The sequence below is a fragment of the Passer montanus genome, unplaced genomic scaffold, assembly GCF_014805655.1.
Source record: "Passer montanus isolate IOZ18808 unplaced genomic scaffold, ASM1480565v1 scaffold42, whole genome shotgun sequence".
Taxonomy (NCBI): Eukaryota; Metazoa; Chordata; class Aves; order Passeriformes; family Passeridae; genus Passer; species Passer montanus.
The window spans coordinates 1,153,266-1,180,474 of NW_024369041.1; the positions used below are offsets into that span (position 1 = coordinate 1,153,266).

Sequence of the window (27,209 nt, forward strand, 5' to 3'; positions counted from 1 at the left end):
GGCACCGCCGGCCGCGGCGCCCGGCCGCCGCCCGCCGCCCCCAGCACCCCGCCGCTGCCCGCCTGGCCCACTGCGGCACACGCTACCTCCTCCTACAAGATCTACGTCCACGACTCGGCGCCGTCCTGGACCTTGTCCCCCTTCCAGGAGTCGACCACCACCACGCCGGAGGCCAGCACGACCCCCAAAACCCGTAAGTGTCGCCCGCCGCGCCGCTCCCTCGGGCCGCTCGCTGTGCGCCTCGCCCCGTCCGGAGCCGGCGCTGGCCGAGCGCCCGCGGGCCGGGCCGGGGCGATGCGCCGGTCGGAGGCGGCCGCCGTGTCGTTCCCGTGCGGGTGCTGCCGTGCGGGAAGCCGGAGGGCTTCGAAGTTTGCGCTTCTTTCTCCCCTCCCTGCTTGCGCCCCCTTTTTACCCCCGGCAAGTTCCCTGCTTGCGTGATGGATGTTGAGGCAGGAGCAGCCATTTGAGAAGACTGCTTTTCATTGTGGTTTTAGGAAGGCTGCAGACCCCCTTTCCTCTTCTTTTCTGCTCTGTGAAAGGTGCTTAGGAGATGCTAGGGAGGGTGTCTGAGCGAGAGGGACCGGTGATGGCCCCCCCAAAGGGGCAATGTGGAGAGAGTGGTCTTCAGCAGGTGCGGGCTGGACTGTGCATGTGCTTCTCTGCTGCTGACGGAGTTTGGCTTCCCGCACCCTCGTCTCCCCTGGAGCGAGGGCGGGCTCCGCAGGGATGCTCTCTCGGCCCCAGTGCCCGGCTCCTGAAGGAGCTGCGGCCAGCTCCGCCGGGAAGGAGCCCGGGGCACCCGCGGATATGCAGACCCATCCCAGCGCTTTGCCGGCTCCCGTGTGTAGCCACAGCACCGTGTTGCCGTAACTGACTATGTTTTTTTTAAGCAGAGGAGGGGGCTAGTTCTCCGATTGATGCTTGGTGGCTGGTTCTTCCCACCCTCCCAAGCACAAACCTAAGGATTCGGGCTAAAGCTGAAAATTCATTTGGTCTGGGTGCATCAACTTTCAGCTTCTCATAAAGGTTACTTAGGACAAATGCAATCCTTGCCAAAAGAACTTCTGTGCGGAGCTATTTAGCGAAATGCTCAATTATACTGTATTATAGTATTCTGCGCTTTCTTGGATGCAGTAGAGGAAGTGAAAAGCCGGGTGTCCTCCATTAACTCTTAGTTGCTGCCGCTGGGAACATCAATTGAATCCCTTTTACAGCCAAAGGGCTCCCCTTTTGTATGCTAATGTAGGGGTGTTCTGCTGGAGGATTCGTTTGAAAGCGATATGAACTTTATTTTGTCAATTAATTCTGTTTGTTGATAAGCACTGGGGCAGAGAGGATAGGCAGTGCAAGCTGATCTTGTGAATTGACAAAATTGGGAGTGGAACAGCAAATTGGATGTGTATGTGTGGGTGGGTGGGTGTGCAGGTGGCGGATGGCTGGGGATGATTGCGAATGAAACTATCACTAAATCAGAAGAGCTAACGAGGCAATAGCTCGTTTTGCCTGCGTGTGCCACAGTAATTGAGGGAGAAGCAGCCCTTACAGGTGTGTCCAAGCCTGCACGTTCTGTAGGTAGAACCTAAGGTAGTTGGAAGTTACCAGAAGGAAAATCTTTTGTGGAGCTCAACGCTGTCTGTTTCACTCAGGTGTGGGGAGCTGCATAGGGCACTTCTTAAAAACAAAACAGCAAATGAAGCCAGATTTTCAACCCATATATCTATTCTCAATCCTCTCAACCAGATATGCTACCTGGTTCTCCAAACTGCTGTGATGTACGTGTGTGTATCTGCCTGGGCTTGCCAGGTGGGATCTGTCGGGGTCTAAATGCTCCCTTGCAATCTCTTCCTTTCTTCCCTTTCTGTCTCGTTGGATATGTAAGAGAAATCCACAGCAATTTCCGCCCCTCTAGGCTGTCTCCTTACAAGGCACAGAAGGCAGGAATGTCCTGATTAATAAATAATGTTCAGCTGGCAGGACTCTCCTCTATGCAAGACACACAAAGGAAGAAGAAAAACCACAATCTTGAGACATTCCTGGCAGTTGCAGAGCTTCCTAACTATTTTTTTTTTTTTGTTAGGGAGGCTGCTAATACCTTTTACAGCAGGGTGTTTCCCTTCATTAAATGTAGCTCGGTTATAGGATGGAAATGCGAGAAGTGCAAATCCAGCAGAAATTGACCCTGTTTGGGCACATTGATAGCAGAGATTATCATTAATGGAAGATTAAATAGATTACATAAAAAAGGATTTGAATTTGTAGGGCATATGAACATTTTTTTAAAGCCTACAGCTGTACTCTCCTGATACATATGAGCATCTCTAAGGATACATGTAAAATTCTTTGAGGCTGCAGTATCCACTGAGGGGAGAGAAAGGAGAAACGCAGTCTTTGTGCTGTGAACCGCTGACATGGTGTGACCCCAAAGCAAGTATCTGTGTCTGCCACTAACAGCTCTCAGTAAGAAAGGGATTTTTTAAAAAAAAAAAACAAATTCATCCTAATTTCCCAGATTGAGCTGCGTGTTCCTTCTGTGCCTGTTATTCCAGCTGCTATTGAAATGAAAGTCATGGATCCTGTTGTACTTTGTGAATACAAATCTGACACGATAAATCTCACGCCTCAGCCTTCCAAATAGTGCATGCCCTTGTGTCATCCTCTGGCTTGGCAAGGCACATATGTGGGCGGGAGTCATAGGTTATTTAACATTTCACAGCTTTTAAGAAAAAAATCAGCTATCTTTATTTATGCTGGTTTGTTTTGTAGTTTATTTAATTGTTTTAGCATGTTAAAATGGGCTCAAAGCAGGTCTTAGGAAAATGGAAGGCAAATCAGGAGTTATCTCTCCAGAAAGCCAGATGATTGCCCACCTGAATAAGTATTGGTAAAGCCTTTTCTCTGTGTGTGTATTCATTTGAGGAGATGTTGTGAAATCTCTCTTTTTTTGTGGGTGTGCATAATGACAATAATTCTTGGTTGTGTTTCACTCAAAGTCAAGCTATCTGTTAGGTGTTTTGAAAGTTCTTGATGAAGATCCTTCAGGTTCTGACTAAGCAAAAGCCACTTACTCATCAAATCTCCCTCTCTGTATCTTGTGCCTGCGTGTGTTTTCCATGATCACGTATGAACCATGCCTCTTCAGCCTAAGCCTCTTCATCCAGTGCTCAGTGTAAAAGTCAATCACTAATTTAGAAGGATAGTCCAGCCTGTGATCAGATCAAAAAAATCAACCAACAGGCTGGAACATGCTAGCGAGGTTTATTTTTATCAAGCCATTGGTTTCATTTCAAAAGAGTCATGCCCTGATTTTTTCAATATGCATTTTTCATGGTATTCTGGGTTCTTCAGTAATGTTATTATCCTCAAATTGAGATACTGTACTTAAAAGAATTCCTGTGTGAATTCAGCTATGAAATAGCACTGTGGTTTCCCTTGTGTTCATATGACCAAAGGCTAATGCAGAGAACTGAGGTCAGGCAGGTGGAGCTCAACTAATGCATAGTAACGAAGAAAAGAGATGTTACAGAACACTTAATCAATATATCTTGTGAAGTCCAATTGCAACCATTTTTTTTTTTTTGGGGGGTAGTCTGAGTATACTTTGATTTCCTGCTAAAGATTTTCTGGTCCAGTCGTTTATCCTCGTCATATCTCTGACTGATTGTTATGCACAGCATGGGTTCAAGTAACAAGCATCTGGCAGATGCACTGCTACCAGCACTGACATTTTGGTAAAAGCTGTTTGTTTTATTTTGCACTGACTCAAATATCTTTTCTGCATTAAGGATGACACTTAGATGGAACTGCGGGGTTTTCACCAACTGGAGGGTGTTGTGGGAGGTGCCAAACCGTAGTAAAACCAGACCTACTCTTCCCAGAGCTCTGAAGCTTTCTGCCAGCAAATGACATGGATTGTGAACACTTGGCATGATGAGTGTGAGCTGTCATTGAATCGAGGGAAGCACACGTGACTGCAGAGCACGTGCCTTTGGCATTAACTGAGATTAATGTGCTAGTTATCTACCAATTTTAAGTGATTCAAAAGCTGTTGAATTGAAAAAAAATACTGAGACAAACAGCTGGGAGTTTGAAGAGCATTTGCTTCTTCTTCATTCTCCCTTATTTTCTATTCACATACCTTCGGTCAGTACCACAGACATGACTAAATTTGTGTTTCCTGTCTTAGATTCTTGTTGACAGAACGCTACCATCAAGGTAAAAATAACACACACAGATATGCAACCATATCACTAAAGTAAAAGTTATTGTAATTTATTTTATTTCTCATATTTTACAGCTATAACTTGCTTTGTCTGTTTCAGTTAAATTAGAGGACACTGGACTTAATTCCATTTTCCATTTTTAGTCTTCTTTATAGTTAGGGACTAGCGCAGCTATCACTGAATTCATGAACAAGTGAAATATTTAAATAAGACCCACTCAGATATGTACATTGATTCTATTCAGATATATTTCATCTCTCTTCCCTTCATTAAAGTGATTGTTGGAATCCTATGACCTAGAAGAGCTTGCACAGCACTGGCATGATGAGTGGGAGGGATATGGCTGAAATTATTCCATGCTGATTTTTAACCCTGAAGGAAATCCTTCTGGGCACTGTAGAGTTTGTCATTACATTGATTTAACCTGTGATCACTGGTGAAAGCAAAGCCTTGAATTTTATTTGGCTTTTTTTGCATCTATCCAAGGATATAATGTGATATATTATATGTTGACAACAGAATACCATTATTAAATTAGTCTATTGATTCATTGCAAAGGATTATGCTAAAGTAATGTTCATGGTTTATCAAAACCCACAGAAAATGGAAATTAAAAATTAAAGCAAAAGACCTGTCTCTACAGAATTGTGTCTAGTGTTGCACAGTGCATTTATCAGATGACTCATTGCTTTGAAGGCAAAGCCCAGTAAACACATGGACTGCTGTGGATTTGGCCTTGACTTTCAGTTTTGTAGCCCATATGGTTTTCAGGAAGTACCTGAAACTACCAGTGTTTGGTTTTGTTGATTTCTCCCGTGATTGTTTTGTAAACATGCTGCACAAGGAAAAGTGCCTAGTAAAATCATGTGGGATGACTTGGTCACAAGCACATATAAATAAATTTGTTAAAAGCAGAGGCTTGTTTTTCTCTGCGCCTGGTGATTTCTCTTTGAGCTTCTCTGTGTTTGAACAACTTTGCAATACAGTGCACGTGTGTGTGCAAACACAAAATACAAGCATGGATTTGTGCATTTGCACAGTGCCAGTTTTTGAGCTCCAGGATCTCAAAGCCTGTAGTAACCCCAGGAGCAGTTGTTGGCTGCCTTGGTTCTGCTGCTTGTCACAAAAGAAACCCAGAGGTTTCACTGGGGCTAGTTGGACTGAGTGCCAAGCTGAAGTGCATCTGTTTTAATTTGGAAGTCTCTTTCAGTTTCTTCTGTGTGGAAGGGTTTGTGGTCACTGTTACTATTAAGCACAAGTACTTTTTTATTATTATTTTGCATTACAAGAGAAGACAAAACATGGGAGGAACAATGAAATACTTTGTGTTATGGAGATGTTTTATTTCTCCTAGGGACTGAGTTCCCTCAATATGGTGAGTGTTGAAGTGTCATTTGATGAGACAGCTGTGCTTCAGATCAAAACTACAGCTGGGTTTTCTCATGAAATTAATTCATAACTGAATTTCCAAGGTGGACAGCTCATAAACCTGCTTTCTTGTACCTTCCCTCTGCTGTCTAATCTCAAGGCACTGCACTGAGTAAAGTGCATCTTCATTGGAGAGAGGGCATTTCAAACCTGGACAAGACAGAGATGAACGTTCAGGTGCCCTCTCAGCAGCACAGAGAAGGTAAATGCACACAAGTGGGCAAGTGCTTTTTGAATGGGTTTCTACTTTCTGTCACACAGGTTTCTAGGGTCCCTTGGTAGAATGCCTTCAAGAGGAAAAGATAGAATAAAGCAGCCACGAGGAAAATTAAAATAGCAACTGCATTTATAAATTTCCGTGTCCTTTTCATGGAAGAAATGCCTAATTGGATCAGCTTTTCCTGGTGAAATTTGAAGGTAGTGCAGAAAAATATATTAACTAAATGCTTATTGCTAACTGTTTAAATGGTTGTTTCTGTTTTTCAATGTACTCAATATTACCCTAGTAATGTTTAATATATATATATAAAATAATTATTCCAGTATTCTGCCTTTTCTGTCCTCTAATACCAGTATTTTGGATTTCTAAAGCTGTGTTTCTCCTGTAGCATTTAAATAGGAGGATTCCATGACTTTCAGGTCTTTTTACAATACATTACTCCTGATTCTATTCTTTTTTTTTTCTGGTGAGGATATGTTGACTGCTGACTGTAGGAGATAAACTATTCAGCTTCAAAGATAATTCACTTCCTCTCATGTTGAGCAAACAATTTTTAAGTCCAAATTGATTTATTTTTTTCCCTCAGAGTGATTTTATTTTTTTTTTTAATTTTTGCAGGAGTTAAACATTTGGGGAAAGCTCAGATAGTATGGAAAAGGCTCAGTGTCCAATAAAAATATAACTGGGTAAACAGATAAACTGAAGCTTTGGTTTGGAATACCTGAATTCTGCTTTGTCCCCTGTAAAATCAATCCAGAATCCTACAAAGTCTCTTCTTTTTACTTTAACATCTTTTTTTGTGTTGGTCTTTGGGTTTATGACTTTTCTTTTTCTTTTAAAATTTGAATTAATCTCTTGGCAATTCTAAGGGCCCTACAGCTGTGTCCCATCCCCACCTGCCACTTGCATTTTCCTCTCATAGGAAAGATGCGCATTAGCACTGCAACGTGGCAGGTGCTCTTCATAGAAATACTAACTACTGTTTTAGCTGGTATGAAAATTCAGACCTTTCACAGAGTCATTTTATAGCTCTTATAGTAAAACACTGAGGAAAAAATATCCTGATAGTATTCTGTGTAGATGTTGTGCTGAACAAAGTAGTTTATAGTCTTTCATTTTTTCTGAGGAGGTTGCTGTATGGCCAAGTTTTGCAAACATTACAGGCCCAGTTTAGGGTGTGCTAGTGATGCATTTTGTGTTTTGTGGAATTGTGGATCTGCAGAATCAGGGCCAATTTATGTGAACATCTGTGTGATTAAATGTGTTCGTCTGTCTTAGATTGCAGTGTGAGTGCTTGCAAAACATGCCTGTGTGAGGAAATGTACATCAGCTTTTTAAAAGCTGCCAACGTCATTTCAATGTGCTTATTAGAACTGAGTTTCCATTAGAACATTTTCTTTGTGTGTATTCTTAGCACTGCCTTGAAAAATATATCATTATCCTGTTTACCCTTTGCCTGAAATGAGTTCTGTAGTAAAATCTTTGTTTTCTGGAGTACTGTAATTGCTTAGCTGTAGACTGTGACAGGACACGTGGGTCCTGAATCTTTTTATACATCACTTTTAAACTATTTATTTTCCTGACTTTTGTTTTTCATTATTCTTGAAATAATCTCTGGTTTTGTAGTTTTTCTCTGTATTGTGTTCTCAGCTACATATATGCCAAAATTGACTTTTTCATGAAGCTTATAGATAGAAAATGCTTTCTAAAACATTAGGGATGGCAAGATGCATTTTAAGATCTATGATTTTCTGAAACCAAAATATGAAATAAACTTTACATTGTTCTTTTCCCAGTGATATTCCTGTGAAAGTTCAAGATTCTAGTTCAGCAAGAACTGAGCCTTGATTGCTGGCTGTTACCAGATAGAGGGGCTATAGCACTGTGCAACAGCAAACCAATAAATTAGTATTAATAGCAAATAGCCTCTTTTCCAGAGCTGAGTATTCTCACTGATGTCAGAACTTGTAAGGCAGGGATGGAGATAAGGTGTGTTATTCTCCTGGAAGGGTGCTGCTGGTGTACTTTTACTGCAGTGACAAGTGGTTGACAAGGAAGCTTGAAAATGTTCAGCCTGAATTTGCTGTGCTGCTTCTGAATGTAATCAAGATTTTAACAAAACCAGGAAAGTTGCACTGAAAGGTGTTGCTAACCTGGAAAACTGTGCTGTGTTGTGCAAGGCTAATGGTTACTTCTATCTCCCAGTTCAGTGCACAGGAAAATAGCATTTCCTGTGGTGTGCTCAGGGTGCCTCAGAGCTGTAGCTAACTGCCCTTCTCAGTGGCTGAGTAATACCACTGAATATTAAAAAAAATGTGGGGAATCTTTGCTTCCTCTCCCCTGGTGAATTACAGTACAAGTGCTGAGTGGGTTGTTATTGGAGTAGTACTAAGGTATCTTTGACTAGGAATTGATTGTATAATACTTGCTAAAAACAATCCAGTAATTGTCTTCCAGAGGCGTTGCTTGGTTAGTTTGTTTGGTTTTGTTTTTTTTTTTTAAGCGTAATGTTGTGTGGAGAGAAAATTAATTTTCTTGTTCAGTCTGTGAGTGAATTCACAAAAGAGAAGCAGGGGTTTTGTTGGAAACCCAGAGATAAGCTGCACTGAACTGCTCTGGTGCTTTTCCTGCCAGGGTTCAGTGGGCAGTGGGTTCAGGAACTTTACTGAGGAGATTATTCTGGTGAGTGTCAGTTCTCCTGATTTAGAAGGGTAGAGGTATTTTTATAATTATTTCATAAGTAGCTAAACCACATTAGTCTTTAGCCTGATGAATTCTGGCCCAGATACATAATGGTCATAGTGGTAAAAGTTCAATCCCCTCAGGGTTTTGGGTTTTTTTTTTTTTTGGTTTTTTGGTGTTTTTTGTGTAATAACTACAAAGCTTAAAGTAATGCATAAATACATACAGAAATGACTTTTTCCTTAAGCAGATTGTGCTTCTTTTGCTTTTAGATTTCAATCTTTATTTTATTATTTGTTATAATAGACCATACCACACACTTCACAGGGTCAGCTGCTTATTTATAAGCAGCTGTATTTATAAGCAGCTATAAGCTATATCTCAGTGTAATAAAGTTGGTTGCAATTAGTTTTCATCCTTAAAAAAATGTTACTCAGAAAAATACAGATTGGAAATCGGAACAATTTATAAATTATTCTCTCTTAACAGGTGAAAGTGATCATTGGTGCTGTTTCTGAGTTTATAATATACACACTTTTGCTGCTGGCTGAGGCTGTGCTTCTGCAGCAGGTTTGCAGAGTGCATGTGGGCTCTCTTTCTACCCCCTCTGTTAGAAGGCTGTACTTTTGCCACAACTGATTACCTTCTGAGCTGTGAGGAGCTTGATGCCCATCATCATAAAACCAACAGAGAAAATGCAGCATCCACAGGATATCTGAGTCCCATTTTTACTGGGGAGGGTGAACATGTGCTGTCACCTTGACTTACAGAGGAAGGGGGGTGGGTGAGGTGACAGGGTGAGCTGTGTCCAGGCTGGCCTTGTCTGGGGACACACAACCTCTGCCTTGTTTCTGTCTTATTCCCTACAAACACACCAAGGGAAAGAAGTGCTTCTAATACCTTTTCATATCTGGAGCACATTCTTTACAGAGCCCCACTTAGTCGTAAATGAAAAGCTTGAATAGTAACTTAATATTTTAAATTGGCTTTAGAAGTGTCTGTCTGCAATAGGAAATTCTCTCAGGTTTTAGTTCTTGGATGGCTGGATTTAATCTGAATATGTGAAGGTGAAATACTAGTGTGTGATATGTTTAAGAGGAGAAGAGTTTGATACCATAATTGTTATTTTATAGGTGGCTGAAAATATCACTTTCTCTTACTGGATTTCAGTATTTGGGTACACTACAAGGCTTGATTGCACCTTGTGTTTGCATACATTTGGAAAGCTGTCCTCTGTCACCTTGGCAGATGTAGGGGATTTGTAGCCAGCCACAGCTTTGCTGCTGTAAGGTGGATCTATAAATATGAACTGAACACACACAGATTGAGAGCTACTGAGCTCCTCATTCCTGGTTTGTTTACAGTGCATAATTTGAAGCCATGAACACATATTTATTTAAATTTTACAATAATTAAAATACATTTAGCTCTGATTTTAACTGAACACTTGACTGGTCAGTGATGTATCTATAGAAAATAAAGTGTATTGGACAGGCATAGCAATTGAAATTCCTTACTAAAGAGATGATGGTGGGTAGAGTCCTGCAGTGAGGATGAGGTATGTTAATGATCAAAAGATTAATAACTCTCGTGAGATGTTTTGTTTGCACACTCTGAGAATGTTGGCTGCTTAAAAGCAGTGTGAGTTTATTAGGGAGCTTATTTTTTTTAAATGCTTTTAAGAAGATGCTGTAAGATTATATCTAATTAATTAGACACATTACATTTGTATTATTTAATTGGAGATTATTTCAATCACCCCTTAAAATTGTAACACTCTCTTAATATTTTTTTCACATATTTAATCCTGTTTATGAATGCAGTCTATATGAAAGCATAGACGCTTGGACTTTTTTCCTAGCAAAGACTACTTAACAACAAATTTCCTATATTTTTGTGTTGTGGAATAGAATTAGAATCTGAGGAACTCATGTGTAACTGAGTATTCAGTGGGAGCTGTAGCTCAGCACTTCTGTAAGAATCACAGCAAGAAGCAGGGTGGCCCACAGACAGGTACTAGATTGAATGTTTTACGTGAGAACTCTTCATTGAGAGGAGTTTAGAGTCCAAACATAATGAATTCCTTCTGAAGTCCAGTTCAACCCTGCCTAAATAGATGTTGGGATAATCAAAACACAAATAAAGGAAATCAGGAGGATATTAAATTAGGGATATGTGACATGGAATTTCAGTAGTTATGGAAAGTAAGCTGCTGTAACAAAACCCCAAACCTAACAGCAGCGATCCACCAGCCTGTCACCTCTTTGCTGGTTACTTTGTGTGATGATTTCATGCACTGCACAGCACAGAAAGTTTCCCCACTGGGTGCAGCAGCAGCAATCCCATAGCGGGTGGGTGGAGATCCTTCTCTGGGGACAGCGCCAGGCGTGAACAAACCGCGCACTGGGATCTGCCCTTGGCTGCTGCACCCTCCCCTCCCACCAGGAAAAAAAGTGGCTTTTGCAGTGATGACTTCTTGTCACCAGCTTGGCTTGCGTAGTGGTCTGCTGTTCATCCCAAAAAGTTGTTAGAGCCTCGATGACAGTAAAAGGTCTGAGGCTGTTGGTTACTGGAAGGCAGGAGACAGGGAGTGGTCCCTTCCTTTTCCTCAAGCTCAGGTTTTCTTGTTTGTGAAATAAAGACTTGGTGAAGAGGTACAGATGGGAAGTAAGGTGTGTATTAATGAATATTCAGAAAATAAGAAGGAAGTATAAGTCTTGCTCAAATTTCAGAAAGTACCTGATGTCCTTGGTTGTTCTGTTGCTTGAGTGTCTGATAATTTCCAATATTTCTCTGACAGTGAAATCTATTGGACTTAAGTACTAAAGAGGAAGGGACAGAAGCATCTATTTTTTTGGGGTAATGTAAAAATATATCTCCAAATATAGCCAGGATCTGTCCCCAGATGACAGGGCTGTATCTGACAGGAGGGCAGGGCTGTCTGTGAGACACCCTAGCAAGCCATTTACTCTAGTTAGTAATTCCTTATTTTTGTCCTGCAGTGAGTGGAATCAGGTTTGAATATGGGACACTCATTAGGCCAAAGCCTGCCATTATGACAACCCCATTTAAATCTTTTTAGCTTAACTTTATAATCACTTGTCACTGGGAATTTTAGTAACTACTATGTTTTATATTACTGTCTTGTTATATTTTAGGATGAAAGTGTTATTGTTGCCATATCTCACATCAAAAGGAAGAAACACTTTCAGTATGGTGTAGTCTTCTATAGATAGAGTCAAAATGCTCTCTGAGTAGGTGGGATCCTAATCCAAATCCAAACCCAATGAGATAAGTGAGAATAAGTGGGCTCTAGCTAACATTTAAAATAAACAGTTACAAAGGAGTGACTTGCTTAGCCTAGTCTGTTGTTCTGCATTTTCTCATAGTTGACTTTTATGAAGTGTAACTATGCTGATCTCTAAAAAAAAAAAATCTAACAATAAAAATGCATTTATTAGACGGAATCTCAGATGGAGAATGAGACAAGTTTTATGGGAGAGGTATTGTAATAAATCAACTAATACAGCTGTAGAAAAATTGGCAAATGCTTTCTTACTGTGTCTGTTTCGACCTCCTTCAAATAGTGAGATACCAGTGTCAACAAAATTTGAGTTGTTTGTTGTTTCTTCAATTAGTTGAAATGTTTTTCATAACTTGAACTGATATGCTTGGGTTTCAAGGGTAAATATGTAAGGTTACTCAGAGTTTTGTTTGGTTATTTTTCCTGCTGTGAGGTTTGGGGATTAAAACCAATGTCTGTAGCAGAGAAACTTACTAGTGGTGGGCAAGAAAGTGGTTAACATCTTAAAATGTTCATGTACTCAGTATTTTAGAGAAAGGTTTTGTATCACTAGTTATTACTGAGGATATTTATTGTATTAACACCTCGATGTACAACCCCAACACGCACGTTCTCACTGAAGACTCACTCATTATGAATTTCAAAGCCTGTATGAAATGATTTACAGTGGTGCTTGAAAAACATGTTTTGATAATAGCCTTTTTAATGCCTTGAGGGCATTTAATTGCCATTAAGTGCCACAATCTGCTGTTTGGAATGGAGAGCTGGGAATATTTCAGTTGCAAATAGGATAATGAAATGGATTGGAAACAAGGAGGTGTAAAAATGGAATATTAACTGTGATATTAACAATGAGGTTGGCATCCTGTTTATGACCAGAGCATACAGTGCGTGCCCCACAAGGTGGGATATCTGTTCCCAGGCACTCATGGAGTTTCCTACAGGGAGCTGAGTCCTGGAGCCTGGAAATGGCTGAGGTGGGACACACTGAAACTCTGCCAGTCTGGAGCAGTGGTGCCTGGCCCCTTTTCCTGAATGGTGGGTGGTATTTGTCTAGAAGGGTTTTGTCAATGACTTTATATTTTATATTTTGCATGACTCTCAGTGGTTCTGTCAGTCTTGTTTAAAAAAAAATAAATTACATGGGCAACTTTACGAAATGCCTGACTTGTCATAGAGCTAAGCAGTTGATTGTGGATCTAGTGTGGGTAGTCACTGGGGAGGGGATCCCAGAAAGGTGATTTGCAGATCTTTAGATAGTTTTGTAAAACAAACAACACATGGTATATTTGGAGCTTTTATGTGAAATCAGGATGTGATCAAAGGAGGATTTCATACTGCACATCTTAAAAATTAACTATAGGGTTGGGCTTCAGCTTGCAACTTGAAATCTAAAATATTCTGCTATATTTGCTTTTCAAATCTTAGCTTCTCAAAGCATAGGCCTGTATGACTATTAAAAAGTTTCATTGATGGGTTCTGTAGAACCTTTTAAATAGGTCATACATGTAGCAGCTATTCCCAAGTGCTGTATTATTCAGAGGGTATGTACGTAATAAACCTAGCAGGAGCTGTCTTTCATAATTTCATTTTTTTAATGTATGCTATGCTACTGATGCAGTGAAGTTGTGATTGCCCTTTTCAGTGTTCTAGGCTGATTCTTACATGGCTGCTGTTCAGTTAAGCTCTTCCAGAAATGCCCAGAGAGGACAGCAGAGGAAGGAGCAGAGGTCTTGTGCTGAGAGGAAATGAGAGAGACAGATTTGGAAGCTCAGGAGATTGGGAAAGCCAGTGGAACTGTTTGTATTGTGAATATTTAGTGTGCTTTCTCTTAGGCCCAATTTATTAGGAAAAGGCTCCTGCCAGCAAGTGAATTATTGAAGAGCTAAGAAGGAAATTGCCCCACGATGATGTGCTGTGCCCATCATCAGGTGATGCAGTCTGGGAACACTTCCTGCTGTGCTCTTTGGATCCTGTGGGATTCTCCCAGGGATTCTCCTGGAATGGGTGGTGCTGCCGAAGAGAGAGAATTCACATGGGCTAGACAAAGAATTCCACATGTGGTGGGATATTTCAGCACGTCTTTTCAGTTTCCCAAACAGAAAGATTTCCTGGCCAGTTGAGCCTGTTGTTTAGTCCGTGCCGCCTCTGCAGTCTGTGTTGAATGGACATTTTACTGTCATCATCATCCTCATCACCCGAGTGTGCTGTGTCCCTCCACTCTGGGACCTTGCTGAAAGGCTGTCATGTGTCTCAATGGACAGGGAATTAAGGATACCTTAAGGGTGCTCACATCCTTCTTAAATCCTCAGTATTATTTAATCCAAAATGGTGTTTTTTAAAAAGATGTTATTATGAAGGGTGGTCTTTTAAAATTTTAAATAATTTAAAATAATTCTGAATTCAGAATGTCTTTTGAAGTTACTGTGGAAGTCCAGTGATGGCATTGTGTTTTGTTTGTTTCTTGACAAGTTCCAGGTGTCTCTCCTCAGTTTTCATTTCTCTGCCACTTGCTGATTGAGATGAAAAAAAACGATGTAGGCAACTTCAAATCATAGATTTGATACTTATTTTCTTTTAAGCAGATAATAACTAAATTGTATTCAAAACTTGCTTAATTCTTATGGATCTTTTCTACTATAAGAAAATCTTACTAAACTCTTTGGAGAGAGAAATATTTGGGATATTTTGGCCCACCTTTGTGAGAGTCAGAGGCATAGTTTCACATCTGTTTCTGATTATTCATTTGTTATGGTTTTGGATTTTTTATCAGATTGTATTTTACTTTTTGGCAAGTGCCCTGGAATTTGCAATGAGCTTTACAAAGTAATCTTCTAGAATCTTTCCATTATGCTTCTTTTATATAAGTACTTCATTTTCTCTGTAAGTGGTTCCTACTGGAAATATAAAGTTTGTAGGAGATGTTTCTCCATCATATTCTGCAGTAAAGATCAATGCATTGAAGTGATTTATCTGCAGTATCCATAATTGATGCCTGATCTTTTAGTAGAACATCTGATTCTTTCCTAACCTTCCTGTTACTGATACACTTAAATACTTTATTTATTGCCTTTACCTAATAGCTTTTAAAATTCTCTTGGTTTTCTGAATCATTTGCTCAGGATAGATTTTATTTTAGAAAGGATGCATTGTCATTTCACTTGCTGTCTTCCCCCGTTGTGTTCTCTTGGTTTCAGGGAGAGGAAGAACTCCATTCCCTCCTGGGTTATATTGCAATCTTATTTGAAATGCTTATATTTTATATTCTTAGACTTCCCCCTTGCATTTAATTTCCTTCCTTTTTCTTTTTTTCCAACTTCCCAAATATTTTGGAAAGCTTTACCTGTTGTTTGAAGTGGCTGTGATTTTTCTTGTCATCACCACTTTTCTGTCATAACTGAGCTGCATCATACTCTCATGTTTTGAATTAGCTTCTGTTTTTCTGTGAGAACTGAGTCAAAACTGATTGCCTGATATCCTTTTCCTGCTGTTCCAAGAAGCAGCTGCTGCTGCTAGAAACAACAAAACAACAAGAATACAATCACATTTTCCCATTTACTGTGTTCTGTGATCTTTTAAGTGGCCACAGTGGAGTAGAATTTTCTGTATTTGCTTGCATCAATCAGGTAGAAAGTTGTCAAGTTATCCACTCTCTTCTGAATCTTTCCTGATTTTGTGAAGAAGAGTTTGAAAACTTGTTTCACCTTTAGCAATGTTCAAGTTCCTGTCTGATAGCGTTTTCCCATGGTCACTGCATTTAAGTGACTAATTTTTAAATAACCTCACACAATAAGAGTGTATTTTCTGTTACACATGGGGATAAAATATTTTAAAATCACCCCTAGAAATCTGCATTTTCTTATAGTGATACAGATCTATCTTCCTAATTCTGTCTTGCAATTCCTTAATGTGCATTCTTGGCATGGCCATTCTGCCCAAACATGGCATTTTCCTAAGAACTGCAGGGTGCTCAATGAGATGAATTTGTGTAGTTAGCCCTTCCAACAAGCGAGTTCTTCTCCTTTGTGGTTCTTGCCAGGTTGCTTGTGCCTGACCATGACCACGGGAGAGCTGTAGCTCCAAATAAACAACAGTTTGTTGGCTGAGGAGCAGTCAGAACAGTCTGATGAAGAATCAGTTTCCTGATGGTTTTTTCCTTCAAGATCTTCATTTGGAGTGAATGCCAATGATGCTCTGATGTGATTTCCTGTGTTTTGTCACTTTTGTGCTTCCTTTCCTTTACAATACATGGGGTTTGCAGCTGCTGGACTTGTCTTATGTGTGCCCCAGGCATCCCAGGGACAGGAGGCTAAGCCATGCTGTCCTCTCCTCAGCATGTGGGTCCTTGATTCACTCTAATTCACCTGCTCCTTGGTTATGTGCAACTTCTTTGGGACATGCATACCACTACACTCTCACTTTGGAAATTTCTGTTTGTGGGTACAGGTCTCTATTTTCAACCAAGAAAAAGATTGTATTTTTAACAGGTTTTTATGCAGCTGGTTTTTTTTTATTGCCTCTCTTCACTTTAGATCATTATATGGCACTTTGAAATGTGAACAAATTAGAATTTTGTTAGATTCTAGAATTATTATAATAAATAATAAATTTGGGTGGAGGGAACATGTATTCTGAATGACAGATGTCTTCACTGTTCTGTGATTTTAAAAGAGGTCCATTTTTCAGTTAAAAATATGTGGTCTGGGCTTTATGAATCTCTTCTGCTTCCTCAAGAATAATTTAAATTTCCTGGAGTATTTCTTTTTATGATTTCACACCTTTTTGACACTTTCTGCCTCTGAATTTGATGTTCTTGCAAATTTCCAGAAATTATTATTCAAATAAATATTTAAATGCACTGTGAAAGAACTTTAAGAAATACAGTAGGTTGCCTTTGTTCCCTAGATAACTAAGCTTTATTTTGATCAGTTAATTTGTAGTGGCTTTATTCCCCTGAGCAGGTAATTAAATGAAGAATAAAGCCATTTGAAAGAAAAAGCCTTCTGCATTTTCTTACTATTTCTCAACATCTAGGAGAAGATAGAACAATATTGTACTTAAAAGGACAATACAGCTATTTCTGTTTAAAAAATAGAAAATCTTATTGTATATTAGGCAGCACCATACTCTGTTCATGGTGATACTGGGATCCCTTTTAATTTGCAGCTGTGGAGCATAAATATTCCCTTATGGATGAGTGCATTTGTTTTTCCAGAGGTCACGTGCAGTAAAGCCCCTGCTCTACATCCATGAGAGAATTCAGTGATTCCTGTTGCATCTGTCCCAGAGCCCCATTCAGTTCAGTCATCACTGCCCAAAAATGTTATCTGGATTTAGTCTCCATTCCTTTTCTGTATTAGAAACACTTGCCTATCTTTATCACCAAGTAGTAGACACAACTTAAATAAAAGTTCTTTTCAGATTTTCAGATTTGTGAAGAATTCTGTAACATTTTAACCTTTAGTATGCTCCTTTCAAAACTTCCTTAATTTGCCCAAAATAGTCTCTGAAAATGCAGAATGCTGGTAAAATGTTAATTTGATAAGCTTGGGTCTATAATGCTGTGTGTTGAAAAATTATTTTTTGCCAACCAATCTGCATGTCCACTTACATATTTTTTCTGTGTAACCTTCATCAATTGTCTTTTATAGACAAAAAATGTTATTTTCAGAGCTGGTGTGACTTAAGATTGCACGTCACACAGAAGCGTGTGCCTTCCAACTTCCCTTTGCTCCCACAAAGACCATTCTATTCTAGTTTTTTGGAGTCCTCACCTATTGAAAGTTTGGAAGTTTTCCTGAGGTCTAATATGACTCTCCTGCTGTTCTTTGAGAGGTGCACAGGTAGAATAGATTATCCTTTTGCATCAATTTGCTTTTTTAATTTTTATTTTGGGTTGCCTTGCTGTTTTTTTGTCTGCCAGTTATTTGTTTTCTGTTGCTGTGATAATTTCTTTTTGCACATCATAACTTGTGTCTGTCCCAATGGAAGAACTTGGAGTTTTTTGCGTTACTATCTGCAATCAGTAATTTTTATCTCTCTTCTCTCTCCAGAACTCTAATCCAAAATCTTTGAGTGAACCACTTCTGTGGCACTGGGAAGCAGAATTACTTGCTTCCTTTAACCTACATATGAGAGAGATTTTAATAATTTTGCAGTTATGTAATGAAATCAATATCCTTAATCTCTATTTTTCCAAGCTCCATCACTGTTTTCTGCTTTCCTAAAATGCTGTTAGTCTTAGAACCTGTTAATTTAAATCACCTCCATACTGGTATAGCCATACCCATTTTAGTGGTTGCACTATATAATTCTAGATTAGACAATCAGGGTTTTAATAAGGTGAGAAAAAATAATGTGTTTCTATTTAGTGTTTATTTGGAATGATATGAGCACTGAAATTTTAATGACTCTATCTCCACCACTTGATAAGTGTTGTATACACTTTTATAATAGGAGATTCTATTGTGAAGCAGATTTGAAACAAATTCTTAATTTGTATGAATGCTAGGATATTTTATTTTATTATTCTAATGGTGACTTTTCCTGTTTTGTTTTTGTTCCACAGCACACAAAAGTGCAGGAGGGTGTGGACGTGCAGTTGACAATGCCCATCCGATTTATTTCTTTTATCTGCTTTTGAACATTTTAGTACTTTGTATGATCTCTAAAGGGTTACAGGTTGAGTAAGCCTTAAGAAGCATTAAAAACCTGGTTTGATGACCAGTTTAATGCTTCTTCCAAGAACAATTTGCAGAGATTAGGATTTAGTGAGGTATCACTGGAGGATTAGCAATTGCTTCTTAAGGCATTCTGAGTTGACAGCTAATGGATAACTTTCCCTGATAGCTCTTTTATAGTCCACTGCAGCTGGATAAAAATCAATGAGCAAGTGAACTTAAGTTTGTGTATCCATTAATTTTGGTTTTAACAGATGAGTATGACTGCCACAGTGACTTGCTTAGTATGTTCTTCCCATCTGTCATTATCTAGATAACCTCAATTAACACACTGATTAATCCTCAAATTCTTCTTCAGTAGTTCCTTTCTGGACTGCTCAATGTGAAGGAAAATGTTCCCAGCATGTCTGAGCAGACGGAACACATGCTAATCAATACTCAGATAAACAGAGCCTGAAGAAAAGGAGCCCACTTTTCCTCATGGTTCCTGCCTTTCCTAGGTGCCAAATAAAACTGTGCTTATATTAAGTTTTTTTTCATTTTTTTTTCCTTAATTTGGTCTACATTTTGCTATTATTTGAACTTAAAATAGTTGCCTTGAATTTTACTGTTAGCTGAGAAGTACTAAGCACATTTCCATTGTCATTTCCAAAGAAACAGCAGTTATGGTATAAAATGGCTTTATTTTTACAGATAAACAGAGTTAAAAGAACTGTGCAGCTGTCAGTTATGCAGGATTGTTTGTGAGGGAGCCTCAGCCCTCATTTTGAATCTAGTGGTGTTCCCATAGTTATAATCTGATTTAAGCACTTTGCTTCTTAACTGTGGCTGTTGTATCTGTTGAGTGTTGACTGGGGGACAGTTCTTCCCTTCAAAAGTTAATGGCATGAAATAAGTATGATCCAATATTTCAGTTCCAATATTTTCACCATCTATGTAGAAACAAACATTTACTTATTTATTTATTTACTTTAAGCCATGCTTTTTAAAGGTGAAAAACGTACCCAAAACTGTGAAGACAACAAAAATGTCTCCTGTTTTCCATCCCTCTTAGTAAGATCTAGCTGTGGAAGCTGTTTTTCTGCACTAGGCAGGATTAAGTAAAAAAGGTTTTACTAAGAAACTTATGAAGAAACTAAATGTGTGTGTTGAGTGAGTAATGTTTAAAAGAAAGCTACAGGAAAAATTACCTAGACACCATTTTTATAGATTCAAGAAATTAATGCATGGGCGAGCTATTACAGGAAACTACCAAGTAAGCCATTTTATACTACAAAAATAATCCATTATACACGTTTAAAGTTTTTATCTAAGTAATAATGCTGAAGAGCTTTACTTTATAACCAAACAAAAGCTCTAGACTGCTCTTGTTAAAAGAAATGTTTGTGGTGCTGCCATGCCTTTAGGAGGATGCAGCAGTGACACAGTGTTAGCAGTGCTGAACCTGACAAATTGTTGTACAAATAGAGTTGGAATTTGCAGTGGTTTCTGTAGGTTTTATGATGTTGTTTCATTTGCACTTTCATTTGTTTCCTGATACTGATGGTGGGTCCTCTTTGAAATACAGCATGAACTAGATAGTAAACCTAAATTCCTAAGATCTGGGTGAATGTTACAATGTGTATCTTTGTATAGAAACAATTCTCCAGTTCTCCCTGGTGGACCTAGTTTAGATTATAGGTTTATGTTCTTATGCTTGCTTGAAATTTTAAAACAAATTGCAATATATAATCTTCTTAAGCAAACTGGTTATACCCAAGTGGTAGCTCTAAGTGTCTTTAACCTTTGTTTTCCACAAAAGCAATTAGTAATCCTTGTTGCTAAGGCAGAAAGCAAATCTAAACACTGGTTGTGCCTGTTTTTGGCGATGTTTGTATCAGTAGTGTTTTCCCTGTGTCTCTGTGACTTCTTACAGTCCCAGATTTCAAAAGCTCTTGCTCAGTTTCTGATGCAGAAAGGCTGTCAGCCATGCCTGCCTTTTGACCCCCACAGCCTGGGGGATGCTCCAGGTGCTTCCCATGCCCATGGACATGCCTTGGGCTTCTTGCAGCACGAGCCTGCTCAGAGCATCAGGCTGAAAGCACTGGCTAAAATCTTCTGTTTCATCTGTACATCCCTCTGTATTGTCATTTCAGCTGTGCCTCTGCTGATGGTAGATATCTTTTATAGCATTTTAATGCTAGAAATAGCATTTTTTAAAAAGCAGTTCAATGATTAATCTGCTGTACTAGTACTAGTACAAGTATATTTGGCCTTAGACAGCAACTAGGCATCGTTGCTGTCTCAGTTAAAATGAAATAAGAGTTGGGGAAGTGTTCCTTTATCCCTAAGAGCAGAGGAACTTGTCTGGAGGTTCTTTACAGAAGTGTTCTTTAAATTTAGCGCACTCTGAGCATCTCGGAGCCCTGCTGCTGAGGAGCATGTGATTTAAATAGGACATGGAAGTCCAGGTTCTCAGCAGGAGAGGGTGGTGCGTCAGTGATACCACAGCTCAAATGCTTTGACATATTTTTGCCTTCTGGATTACTGACACTGAATTCAGGCTGTGTATAACTTCCCTTGCAGATTTTCTGTAACATTGTTGAGAATATTTGTTAGTCTCAATCTTCTGCACTGGAAATACTTTTTAATAAGCACACCCCTGTTTCCATTGAACTGTAGCTATTCAATTAGCTTAATGCTGACCTAGCAATATTGAAAGAAAACCTGTTAAATCTTTTGAGTGTAGCAACAAAATGAGAAACCTGCAGAGTGCAGGGAATGAGAACAAAGAAGTTCATCTTGGGAGCAGTTTCAGTGTAGCCAGGCAGAGTCCCCACGGTGCTCTGTGCCTGCAGGGCTGCAGGAGCTGGGCTGCAGGCTGGAGGAGCTCCTTCCTTGCTGCAGAGCCTCTGTGTTGCTGTGTTGGTCATTACCCAGAGATTAGTTTCAGCTCATTAGCCCAGAGACAGGAAACCATCATCCCATGCCTTCAGGTTTTCCATCACTTTGGTCATTTGCTATGTTCTCAGAGAAATACCAGGCTTTGGGGTTTGTTATTTTCCTTATTTCCTTACTAAATGTTAGTAATATCACAATTTAATCTCTCTTCTTTTAGCACTTGTCAGCCCTACACTGATAATTTTTAAGATTATCTAATTGTATATGCAAAACATCCCACTTATTACAGGGCTTAATTTCATTATATCCACATGCAAGTCCGTCATGACTACTACCATTATAACACTTTAATTTGGATTTTTAATAAGGGCTTTGATCCTGAAAATAATTACAAGCATTCAATTATAATTGTGTATTATCAATGTATATTATGTGTGTATATTATTATGCAGAGAGCTTACTCACATACAAGATACTGATGTACAAGAACCTGCATAATTAAATCTGTATTTTATCAACTTTGGGGAGAACTATTATTACTGTATACACAATAACATTTTTCTAGGTTACCCAATTTTCAGCATTGATTTGAACAGTTAAAAGCATTATTCATAGAAAGAGGAATAAGTGTGTATAAGTTATTTTGGAGTTATGACATTAATAATCCCTTTTAACATAACATTTGTGGAATTGACTCATTGACTGCTGGTGTACATCCCTGCACACACATTTTGCTTTCCTCATCACTGAGGTGCAGCCTCTGCCCACAGAACATGCACTTAGATTTTAAATACCTGCAAAGCAAGATTTAGCAGCTGAGGATCACAGAACCTAAAATAAACCTTCAGGTAACTTAGTTGAGTAACAATGTGCTTTTCCTGACTCAGATTAAAACAGGTCCCTTGCAGTGACCCAAGATTGGCCCAGCTGGTCATAGCATGATGCCAATAACACCAAGGTTGTGGGTTCCATCCCTCTGTGGGCCATTCACCTGAAAGTTGGACTTGGTGATCCTTCTGGGTCCCTTCCACCTCAGACAATCCTATGAAATATATTAGCACACCTGTGCCTCTATGAAAATATGAAGAACAATTACCTCAGTAAAACCTTTCTGTCTAGTTGCTTTTGTTTATTTTTCCCCGTCTTTTGCAATATTTTTTTAAAAATTGAAAACAAAAGGCTGAGAGAATTCTTTGCTAAGAATTCAAACTTTGCACCCAAGGCACGCATAGAGGGAGTTTCCAAGAAACATATTTATGTTATTTTATCTCCTCTCTCAAAACATGAAAAGCTGTTTCTAGTTCAGCTCAGCAGTTTGCTCCTGGGGATCCCCTTTCCTCAACCCACCTTTCAAGTTGGGTGTTATTTCTTGGTGACCATGTGATTTTCTTCTCCCCCATATCCTGCCATGGAAGATGAGCAGAATAAACATAGCACACTTCCTGATGTATTGATTCCTTCTTTTTACTCCTCTTGGGGATGAGGAAAGAACTGAAGATGTCACAGGTATTAAGATTGTGTGAAGTCTTTAGTTAATGTTTTATGAAAAAAGCTTCCTTAGCTTCCATAGACCCTCATTTTGCTGTGCCATTGTTACTTTAAGCCACTGATGACTGAACTAAAAGTGATTATGGCAGTTTTGTTTGATATGCAAAAACACAGTGTAGTCAATGTCACAGAGTAAACATAGCATATTTCTCAGTTTAATGTATAAATATATGTATGGGAATTTGAAAGCGGTTAGGGGAGAATGGAGTGGGAGGAAATGCTGAAACAAGAATGCCAATGATAATTGGAACTGTGCAAGTCTGATTCATTAGATGCCAAAGAATACAACTCATTAATCGTGAACGAGAACTACTTTGGATTAAAAAAATATGATTAAAAAGGGAAGTTAATCAACAAGGGAGTAATGAGGATGAACAGAAATAGATAAAAATGCAAAAGCTGAAAGCACTGCATGTTAGGCAGTGGACAAGTGCTAAATTATATCAGAGTGTAACTAAAAGGAACAAATATGAATTTCTGTAGTTTTTGTCACAAACTATTTGGCAGCAGTGAAATTCTAAAAAAGGTATAGGTCTAATCATGGCTTTATCATAGCTTAATTTGGCAGAGAATGCTGGAAGGAAGGCTAAAAATATATATTTTTTAAAAAGATTGAGAAGAAAAGAGAACCTGTATGTTCTCCAGAAAAAATGAAAATTTCTTGATCTTGACAAATAAGTAATGTGTTATGTATGTGAATAACTTGGTATAAAGTTACAAAATTTTGAATTGCAGGTCTAGGTGTCTCACACCAAAACACAACATTCTGTGTCTGGAAAAGGAGCTTTCTGAATCAGTAGTGTGGATTTTTAATCAAGGTATTGTGCGTGGGTTCAAAAGTCTTCTGAATGTCTGCTAGTATTAACACCCCATAAATGTGGTGATTAGGGTAAGGACAGGTGAGGCAAATTGGCAGCTGTTCTGGACAAAATCATGGTTAGGCTGGTGTGGGAAAGTTAACTCCTGGTATTCTGACTGTAGTAGTGGACAGGAAGTCTTGTCTGATTTGGAATATTCTGAGAGACTCTCCAGTCAGCTCATTTAGGGCTTTGCCTTTGCATGATTCACTTGGTGCCATCACAAAGCATTGCAGAAAAAGGGAGAGTGCTTTAGAGTGAACAGACAGTGTACAGAGTCAATGCATGTATGCATCATGTAAAATCATGTTTAATAGACCAAAAAATGAAAACAAAAACAATTGATTTCTAGAAGTCTTGGGGGAACAGTCTCAGCATGGTGCTTGCTGTGGTTTAGGAAAGAAAGTGCAGGTTCTTGTATCTAATGAGAGGATTAGAGATGTGCAGATGAATGTTCTGTTTGCGTGCTTGGATTCTTCTCACGTACAAATATCCTCCAGGTTTGCATCTTGACTCTTTGCACATTTTCAGTCCTGATCCCACACAGACCTACTCAGCTAATGAGGTTTAAGATCATTGCCTGAGGTGGAAAGACTATAGCACATCAGAATTCACAGTAATCTTGTTTTACACTTGAGTGGAAGTAGCAGTGAAAGAGTTGCCAAATATGCTGTGCTTTGTAATTAATATTTTAAATGTGTGTTGAAGGTGCACATGTCTCTTACTGCTCTTCACTATCACTGTATGATGTATCAAATAAAGGAAATTTTTTTTTTCAGACATAATGAAAAATCTGTTATTCTGCATGTTGCAATTCACTATTTTTTATGTAAATGTAACAGCTAAAGATTGTTAGCTGTGCTTGAAGTTGAATTTTTTAATGAGAGCCCCCACTCAATATTTTTGTGCCATTTTTCCCTTGTCTTGAGAGAGTGCATGTGACAAATTATATCAAAAGAATCAGGATAACTTCTAGACTAAAGGCTGTGCAGATATCTGGTACAATTATTTTGAATTGTGTCAATACTTTTAAAATCCCTTTTTTGTGTATAAAATAACATCCACTAGGAAGGAGTTAGCTCTGTTGTATGTACTTTTTTGGTTTTTATCATTGGAACATGCATCTCACTACTGATGTTGCTGACTATATTAAATTTTGATATTTGTCAAGGAATGGCATGAACCAAATCAAGTCCATGCCCTTTACAGTGAAAGGAAATGCATATGTGCAGTATCCATCCATCCATCCCTTGTTTTTTTATTATCTCTCAAAGAGGTCAAAGAAGGGATGTGTCATCCCCTGCTCTAAGCAGAACTTTTTTCCTTGTGTAGATAATTTTAAGAGTGATGAATCGGTACCAGCAGCAGGAGCGTGGTGCTTCAGCTGGAAGTGTCATCTGTGTGCAGGTGAAATGCCAGTTCCCTTCAGCTGTGCTCAGGCAGGGATACAGGACAGGAGCAGGGTTCTTTTTTATTGAACAGAGCTTCCTGCAAAGCCCTGCTGCAGCCAAGAGCTTGGCTCCCCTTGTGGCAGTATGGGGCACGCTCCTGGTTCAGTTACAAGGTAGGTGAAATGTAAGGACTTGTAATTCTAAATTGCAGTATATGTGCCCAAAACAGGATGACACAGATCAGTAATAATTTAAGCAGCAGTGCAGTTGGTATAGAATATTTAAGAGGAAACACAGATAGCTAAACTTCTTATTGTATGACTTAATTACAGTGTTGAGTGTGTAGCTGGAGTTGCCACTTGCCACGGTGGTTGAATTGTATGGGGCTTGTGCACTGGTGTTAATGCTGAGCTTGCCAAGTTGGAATGAACAATTGAGATGTTGTACCTAACCAGAATGATGTATTTATTAGATAGCACCTGAAAATTACCAGTCTTAGGGGAAATGTTAAAGAATAATTAATAATTTTCGTGTAATTAACAGAAAATGCTACAAACCTGATCATTTTCTGGTTGCCGAGGCAAGTCAGGCGGGGTGTGTTGCTGTCGAACACTGCAGCTGTGAGTAACTGGGGTTAATAGTAGATTACTGATTTAAACTTGATGCTTAAGTGCCCTTTTGGGTTGGATTGACTCACTAGAACTTATGCTTTAAAGAGCAGTGCTGGTGCACAGGGTGCAGCCCCCTGTCCCGCTGTGTCAAGAGCAGTTCCTCAGTGGGAGGTTCCTCTCTCCTCTTTCAGCCTCTCTGGCTGCCCTGAGTGCTGCTGGACAAGGGCAGTGAGCTGTGGCTGTCTGGCCCAACACATTGATGACTTTGTCCCCCTGCTTCTAGCTTGGTTTTTCCCCAGTTATTTTAAACTCTTGGAGCTGGGTTCCCAACATAGTATGGTGCTTTTGCACAGGAATTGTTTAAAATTTCTCTATTAGATCATGAATTTCTCTGAAATCTCAGCCTAAGAGCAGTTTCCAGATAAAATTCACGGTGAAGTCACTGCCAAGTGCTGTGTTTGTTACCTGGGTCTCGAAGTCAGGAAGTGCTGGGAGCTCTGAAAAAGTAACAGGTATGGTGCTACGGGGACGTCCTTTAAACTGAGCAGGTAATGTCAGCAAGCTCTAGCAGGAGTCTTCTGCCTGGAGAATGCTTTGTAAAAAAATCAGTTATTCAAACAGTGATTTCAGGCTAGGAAGAGAAATTCTATAAAAACTGGAAAAATTATTGGCAAAACATCTGAGGGGGTTACTCTATAATAGTATTGCAGATTTTTGTCTCTAATAATCTAACGTCCAGTTTCTGAAATTGGGTAATAATTTAGTGAAACCAAAACCATTGTACTTCAATGGGAATTTCTAAATGAGTAATAACTTTGAAGCCCAGAACAACTTAGAATCATAGTAATAAAAAGTTCTGATGTTGGATATTTGCTGTTGTAAGAGCTCCCTGTAGTTTGTTTTTCCATGTTCTTATGCTTTCTTACCATTGGTAGCCAGCATTAATAAAAAGGAAAAAAAGCAAGAGGACAACAGCATTTCAAATGTAGTTTATAACATTTTATATTACCAACATCTAGGAAGATTATAGCACCATTTATTGAATTTATTTGGCACTGAAAGAGCGCTATGCGCAGCTGGCTTACAGCATAATTTCTGCAGGTGTAAATGACCCTGTAGGTCTCTTGCTCAAAGAATGACCTGGGCATTGCTGCAGCCGTGCTCTCTCAATGTGAGTTGTGGCTGTATCTGTCACAGAGATGTAAATAGGAACAGGCAAAGCTGCAGTGGAGCTCTGAGGAGAAGTGACAGTTATCGATGCAATGCCCAGCATCAGCACCTCATTTTTCACTCAGTGACAACATGCGTAATAATAATTGTTCAAGACAATTATTGTACAATCTGTGTTCTGAAACAACCAAGTTTTGGGCTTTTTTGTCAAAGAGCTC

At 39.2% G+C, this 27,209-nt stretch overlaps 1 protein-coding gene across 1 annotated transcript in view; it reads left to right on the forward strand.

The window, feature by feature from the left end:
- Positions 1–27,209, forward strand: part of NRG3 (neuregulin 3) — a 349,526-nt gene that overhangs the window by 1,543 nt on the left and 320,774 nt on the right. The window contains exon 4 of the mRNA XM_039719599.1: positions 1–193. This exon is cut by the window's left edge and continues 479 nt beyond it. Coding sequence (XP_039575533.1) covers positions 1–193 — 193 coding nt within the window. The remainder of the gene's footprint in view (positions 194–27,209) is intronic.